The 7977-nt window shown below is 36.4% G+C and overlaps 1 protein-coding gene across 1 annotated transcript in view; it reads left to right on the top strand.

The window, feature by feature from the left end:
* The first annotated feature begins 944 nt into the window (after positions 1 to 944).
* Positions 945 to 7977, top strand: part of LOC127438350 (structural maintenance of chromosomes protein 3) — a 28367-nt gene continuing 21334 nt past the window's right edge. The window contains exons 1-8 of the mRNA XM_051693876.1: positions 945 to 1153; positions 1746 to 1821; positions 2042 to 2080; positions 2193 to 2260; positions 6827 to 6898; positions 6984 to 7063; positions 7168 to 7246; positions 7519 to 7636. Of these exons, the coding sequence (XP_051549836.1) occupies positions 1139 to 1153; positions 1746 to 1821; positions 2042 to 2080; positions 2193 to 2260; positions 6827 to 6898; positions 6984 to 7063; positions 7168 to 7246; positions 7519 to 7636 (547 nt within the window). The 5' untranslated portion in view covers positions 945 to 1138. The remainder of the gene's footprint in view (positions 1154 to 1745; positions 1822 to 2041; positions 2081 to 2192; positions 2261 to 6826; positions 6899 to 6983; positions 7064 to 7167; positions 7247 to 7518; positions 7637 to 7977) is intronic.

The following is a 7977-nucleotide window of genomic DNA, read 5'->3' as shown; positions in this document are numbered from 1 at the left end:
ATTAACTATTCACAGTTAGCCATGATTAATTGAATTCTTGATTGAAAGTGTCCAATAACAGGACGGTTACTGAGATTAAGCGAGTAGTATTCGGCTGGCCATGTGATTCTAAAATGGCAGCCCCCATGTGCGGACCCTCTCAATGTAGAATAAAACAGCTTTTATGAGGTTACTGATATGACTGAGGTCTTCTATTAATGTCTTTAGGAGTAAAACTTTTTTAATTGAGAAGAAAATAACTGAGTACACCTTTAATTTGTGTCATAAATTTTTGCTTCCTAAACTAAGAGATGGGAGAGATTGGTCTCCCTTTTTAAAACAGTACTCTGACAGTACAGTGATGTTATCAGATTGTTATAATACATTTACATTTAGCAGACACTTTTATCCAAAGTGACTTACAAGGTAAATGCATTTGAACCCGAATGCAACCCGAGACCTTGCTTCACGTGAGCACTACCATATTTCCATATCCATTTGGTATTTACATGTACTGCAATATACTTACAAGAATATCATGGTACAAACATCACATGACGTTGCCATGGTGCATCCAAAAAACACTGTAATAACATGTTAATTTTTGTTAGTGTTGACATGGAAATGAAATAAAGAACTGAATCTAAACAAATGAAACAGATGAAAGACACACATGGTGTATATGAGCATCTCTTTCTTGGCGCCCAATTTCTACCTCGACAGACGAAACTAACTTCACCAAATAGGGGTAGCGTCTAGAAAGAATAAACATTTCATAGTATTTTATACCAAGTAGTATATTTAACATTTAACAAATACAAATACCACATAGCTTTACTGATGATGTGATGCAAAGCCAATTTACTTACCTTTCTTTTAAACATTTATAATAAGTGAAAGTTACAGCTCCCCCTTAATACTCAAGTAGACTCGTCCGCTCGTCTCGCCTCTGTCGCCATTTTGACTGTTATTTGTGTTTTGTGAGGGGAGGGAAAACAAAACTTGACAACGCATAGATTAAAAATCGGAAAATTTATCTGGTGTGCAGGCATTTTCATTTTCATCTTAACCCAAGCCCTTCTTCTCTCTGAGGAGGAGGGTTTTTATTCCATCTTTTTTCGGCTGGTTTCTAAGGGGAGTTTTGTGTGCATAAACCGCCATGTACATTAAACAGGTGAGTGAATGAGATACGAGTCACGCGCTGCATGCACACTTACAATGTATGTGTTGAAATGTGCCTATTAAAGTATTTATTTACAAAGTCAGATCCAACATATGCACAAAAGGGCATTTTAAGTCCTTATCACGACAGGCTGTAAGTTTCAGACGAATACATGGCCTTCAATTAAACTAGCTTTAGCAGTAGCATCAGCTGTCAGAGGGAAAAAAATCAAAACAATTCAACGAAACACTGTATATCATCTTTATATTGCATATTTACTACTGAAATCTGCTTTTAACTCATGTTGCTGTTCAAACACGAGCTGGGTGTGACTAAACTTTAAGGAGTAAAGTAAGTTAATGTAGCTATATCTTATTCAAATACAAAAACTAAGGATTATACTGTATATGTACTGGTAATAATACACAGCCTACTCATTAATAAATACATAAAGTGCTGTTATACATAAACATCTCTCTTGTAGGCTTTGTTTGGGTTTTTATTTTGGATGGCATGCTTTCTTCACTGCACAATATGAATATGGAATTGAATTAACGCTATACAGACAGTGCAATTAATACATTTTGTTATTTTTGTCTTTTAGGTTATTATTCAAGGGTTTCGCAGCTACAGAGATCAGACTGTGGTTGACCCCTTCAGCTCCAAACACAATGTCATCGGTAAGACTGTCTGTCCCACCACTCACATGTGATGATGTCTTGTGTGTGTATTACATCACAAATGCATTGAAAAGCTAATAAAGTGGGCAGCTTAATCTATAATCATTTTTTTGTCAATCATATACTATGAAAAGTGTCTGAGCCTCTTCATCATAGCATACTTAATGTGCAACAGGTATTAGTCTCTCTGCTTTAAACGGTTTACTGTCATTTTTCACAGTTGGAAGAAATGGATCTGGGAAGAGTAACTTCTTTTATGGTGAGCGTTAGATGTGTTTACGCTTAAAGTAAATGTATACATTATGGACGTTTCTGGTAAGTTTTATTGCTGCGATAAGTTTGTATGCCATTTACATTTTTTCCCCTCTCAGCCATCCAGTTTGTGCTCAGCGATGAGTTCAGTCATCTTCGGCCAGAACAGCGTCTGGCTCTGCTGCATGTGAGTTAAATTAAACGTCTTACTATACTTTTACACGACACGTAGGGTCCTATGAAATTTGTTTTTTTCACCAAATTCTGTGTTTTGCATTTTATTTTCACTGAATTCAGAGTTTTAAAGTTGAATTATATTTTATCATTCAAAAAAACCTCTCTAATCAAATTAATTTATAGAATTTGAATAAAATGAAAACAGAACTATTACTTTTCAACATACCATTGCATTATTTGTTTGTTAAATGAAGAGCGTCTATACTGATCCTCACACAATCCCAAACCCAAAATTAGGATAAATTCACATTTATTTTATTTAAAAAAATAAATTCTCCCCAATTTGGAATGCCCAATTCCCAATGTGCTCTAAGTCCCCATGGTGGTGTAGTGACTCGCCTCAATCCGGGTGGCGGAGGACGAATCTCAGTTGCCTCCGTGTCTGACGCCGTCAGTCCGCGCATTTTATCACGTGGCTTGTTGAGCATGTTACCGCGGAGACGTAGCGTATGTGGAGGCTTCACGCTATTCACCACGGCATCCACACACAACTCGCCACACGCCCCACCGAGAGCGAGAACCACATTATAGCAACCACGAGGAGGTTACCCCATGTGACTCTACCACCCTAGCAACTGGGACAATTTGGTTGCTTAGGAGACCTGGATTGAGTCACTCAGCACACCCTGGATTCAAACTCGTGACTCCAGGTGTGATAGTCAGCGTCAGTTCTCGCTGAGATACCCAGGCCCCCTTATTTAATGATTATTATTAATATTATTTTGTCAAATTTGGTTTGGTATTATTATTCAGATATTAATATGAACATTATTATTACTACCACTACTACATTGAATATTTTATTTTACTATGCAGAAGCAATATATTTCTGACACATAATCTCACGTGTCTAGTTAAATGGAGCTTTTATTTTGGAGGAAACCGGATGTTTTTGACGGCTTCACTTCTCAGCGCCAGAAAAGCAGTTCGCTAAATGGGCTAATGTGTTTATTAAACCGCAAAAGGCTATGATTTAATTTTATAAATATATAGTCTGCATGTGCTACATGCTTCACAGTAAATAAAGTGATCTGCTTTTTGTCATTAATACACTCAGAGCGCACGTGATGTTAATGATGCGGTTAGTGTATAAGCATTTTTATGTTTTCATTTTGGCTGTATGTTGGTAGTAGAGCTGTCGATTTAACAAGATAATCTGGTGCGATTTAATTATATGAAAATAAAAAATGTTAATAAAAAGTTTACTCGATGCGTCCGAATCGTACGTACATTTCGTAATAAATAGTGCTGGGTATTGATACATATTTCTTGATTTGATTAGATTCCGATTCGCAAGCATTCAATATTATATCGATTAATTTGAGTATATTTTAGTTATAATGCCCATTTTGCTTGCATATGAAAGAAACTATTTCCCAGGTAATGTTGTTAATTATACAGGGAACCTTCTAACAGAGAGCTTTTTGAAAATATTAATTTCACAAATTATATTTTATTTGTTTTTCATCATTTTGGTCACATTTTAGCTTTTTAAAAATATACAAATTCATGTATTCCATCAATAAATATGATATTATATTGCATTGCATATATTAAATTTTGTTACATGTCTGTTTAATGCATAAGTTTGACTATTTACAAGGATTAACATTGATTTGTAGAACACGTGCTAAAAATGTAAACTGTCTCTTTAAGAAAACCAGCAGTTCTGTTAAGAGTTGTTAATATGCATTCATTTATAAAGAGAGTTTATATAAATGAGCACATATTAACGAGAGAGGAATCAAATGGCTTCTTTACCTCATCCGTGCTATTCGTGATTAGAATTAAATTTTTCTTTTTTGTACAACTGACTGTAATGAACAGAGAGGATATTGAAAGAGACATTATTCAGTGACAAATGGATTGCGTGGATCTCGTCTTTGGACACACATTACACAGAACGAGTCAAATCAAACTTTTACTCTTAGACATAGAATTGATCATAAGTAAAAAATCGATCTTTGGGTTTAAGAATCGATATCGAAATCGTTCAAATGAAGCTTGGTATACATCGTAAAATCAATATTTTTACCCAGTCCTAGTAACAAGGAATGTTCCTACCATCGGAGTAATTCAAGCTTGATATACCACCATGGTGGGGCAGTATGGGGCAGTCAGCGCTACAGCTTAACAGGCACCGCGCCTCGTCAAACTAACGAGAGCAACAGGCAGCATACAGCCTTTCACAGATGTGCGTTTGCACTCAAAGATGCAAAAACAGAATGCAAGTATCCTGAGACGCATTTTTCAATGTTTCAAACTACATTTAACTTGATGCAGTCTTAAAAACACAGCGCTTATAACTAGAGATGCTGAAAACTTGTAAAACTCGACACAACCAAAGTGAGACACTCAAAGCGTCCTGACTCATGAGTTTACATAGACCAACAATTAAAAATAGCTCAGATGAAAGTTGGCCAGTAATAAGGTTATGTTCAACGATATAAAAAAACAACAACAATATTTTGACTTTAAAGGAATAGTTCACCCAAAAATGAGAATTCTCTCATTATTCACTTACCCTGATGCCATCCCAGACGTGTATGACTGTCTTTCTTCAGCAGAACACAAATGAAGATTTTTAGAAGATGATAGAGCTCTGTCAGGTCGCTGTATAAAGGTGGAAGTACACGGGTGCTAGCACTTTGAAGGTCCAAAAGTCCAATTTAGGCAGCATAAAAGTAATCCACACGACTCCAGTTGATCAATGAATGTCTTCTGAAGCAAATCGATACGTTTGTGTAAATAATCGATAATTAAAATTTTATTAACTTTTAAAAAGCGCTTCCTGCCAGCAGCTGATGCCTGACGTAGCTGTTGCATGACATAAGCGTGCCGGCGAGTTCACACAAGAATTCTGAAGCGGTGCCTATTTACAACAGAAGAACGAACGTCACACTAGAGTTCGGCCAGTTCAAACAGCATCAGAACCCTGGACAGAAGAGCCGATTTAAACGTTGAAAACGTTTTAATTATCGGCTTGTTTCTTACATAAACATATTGATTCACTCCAGAAGACATTCATTCGCATGGAGTCGCATGGATTACTTTTAGCATGAGTACTCAAGGATAAGGTGTTGGAGTGATGGCTGCTTGTCTAGATTTGATCAAAAGTGACTTTTTTCAAATAGTGATGGTGCTGTTTTTTACATCAGTAATGTCCTGACTATACTTCGTGATCAGTTGAATGACACTTTGGTGAATTAAAGTACCAATTTCCTTCTGAAACAGCAAAATCTGTACATTATTCCAAATGTTTGGCCACCAGTGTATATTTATTAGGGCTGTCAATTGATTGCATTTTTTAATCGCATATGTTTTTGTAATCGTGATTATTTTCAGATTTTGAAAATGCTAAAATTTGACACCATATATATACTTATTTTCCTGTCAAAATGCATTTATTTTCATCTTAGGAAAGAAAACAAAACAATATGTAACAATATAATGCTTTATTACAATTTTCCAAATCAAAGTCTTCCACAGTATCAAGATAGAAATGACCTAAAATATCACCAATTCAAGTAACATTAAACATTTCCCAGAGTCTAATTTTGGAGGTTGACTTATTGAAATAATTAGTCCACCATAGGTTGGGTATTCATTGCAATGGGCATTAAATCTCTTAAACTCTCATCCTCCATAATATTAATCTGCCAGTAGGCTGTGGCTATTCACTTTCCGTGAAGCTGCGTTCATGATTCGCATGATTGTTTTGTAAATCAAATAATAGCGCTAAGAGGTCCTATGTCCATCATTTTATCACTGACAGAGGAGCGCTGTTGTGTGCGTGTCAGTGTAATGACTCTAGACGGACATGTCGACACATTACAAAGGTTCCGTCCTCCTAACAAGTGTTTATGCTGGTTTATGCTATTTATTTATTTATTTATTTATTTGGATTTTCTCGCCTTTTTCTCCCAATTTGGAATGCCCAATTCCCAGTGCGCTTTTAAGTTCTCGTGGTCGCATAGTGATTCGCCTCGGTCCGGGTGGCGGAGGATGAATCTCAGTTGCCTCCGCGTCTGAGACCATCAACCCACGCGCATCTTATCACGTGGCTTGTTGAGCACATTGCCACGGTGACATAGCACGTGTGGAGGCGTCATACCATCCACCGCGCATCCACGCTCAACTCACCACGTGCCCCACATTATAGCGACCACGAGGAGGTTACCCCATGTGACTCTACCCTCCCTAGCAACCGGGCCAATTTGGTTGCTTAGGAGACCTGGCTGGAGTCACTCAGCACACCTTGGATTCAAACGAGCAACTCCAGGTGTGGTAGCCAGCGTATTTTACCACTGTGCTACCCAGGCCCCGATGGTTTATGCTTTATTAATGGTAAATGAGTTAATTGCGATTTAAGAAAAATTAAATGCATTAAACTTTTTAAATTAATCGCATTAACATGTTATTTCTGACAGATCTAATATTTAAATAAGTATACACAGTTTTTAAAAAAAATGAAAATAAATGAAATGAAGATAATGTGTTTTTATTTTATATTTAGGAAGGCACTGGCCCTCGTGTCATTTCCGCCTTTGTGGAAATTATTTTCGACAACTCCGACAACAGGCTGCCGGTGAGAGCTGACTTGAGTGTCACATCAGTGTTGTGTTACTTGTGTTAATGTAGGTGAATAATATGATTTCGTTATTGCTTTTAAGATTGATAAAGAGGAGGTGTCTCTGCGCCGTGTCATCGGAGCGAAGAAAGACCAGTACTTCTTAGACAAGAAGATGGTCACGTAAGTTCAGTTCTCACAACACCTCAACATAAATAAATAAAATTTTTGACGCACAGTTAATGATCCAAACTGTAGCTGAATGAATTGTTTACATTGTGTTTCAGTAAGAATGATGTGATGAATCTATTGGAAAGTGCTGGTTTCTCCCGCAGTAACCCTTATTACATCGTCAAGCAGGGGAAGGTATGGTCTCTCAAAATTACAAATTAACCATTAATTTGTAATTAATGCAATCAATAATTAACCATGATTGCAACACAAATTTCCATGCCCTTTGGGAAATAACAAACAATATCATCTCTTTACAAAAAAGAACTTTGCTTTTGGGATTAAAGTGGTGCTAATATCGTAGATTGAAGATTGTAAATTAATTTGCTCATTCTATCCTTCATTATGTTATTACCTGCTTATATGCCACTATACACATTTCTTCACTATTTTAAACATGAATACAGATCAATCAGATGGCAACAGCGCCGGACTCTCAGCGTCTGAAGCTGCTCAGAGAGGTGGCTGGCACCAGAGTCTATGATGAGCGTAAAGAGGAGAGTATCTCGCTCATGAAGGAAACAGGTAGAATATAGACCCTTATTTTATACAAGAAACATTTTATTAGGGTGATTTTGTCATGCTATCTGAAACTTACCAACTGCATTTTTGAATGTGTATCTTTAAATTGTTAACAAATCAGTATCCTGTCAGTAAGTGACTTAGTCAATTTTATTCAGACTAAAATGGCAATTTTACTTGACATAAATAACAGATTTCAGTTGACGATAATGTGCAAAAGGACAAAAGCATGTATCAAACTGTAACAGAACAAACTTTAACCAAATTATTTAAACATCTATAAAACATACAGTATTAGGATAAAAATGTTTAATATGTAAAAGATTAAACAACATGGGAAAATT

This window comes from Myxocyprinus asiaticus, chromosome 49 (genome assembly GCF_019703515.2).
Source record: "Myxocyprinus asiaticus isolate MX2 ecotype Aquarium Trade chromosome 49, UBuf_Myxa_2, whole genome shotgun sequence".
NCBI lineage: Eukaryota > Metazoa > Chordata > Actinopteri > Cypriniformes > Catostomidae > Myxocyprinus > Myxocyprinus asiaticus.
This window is presented reverse-complemented; position numbering and strand designations above follow the sequence as displayed.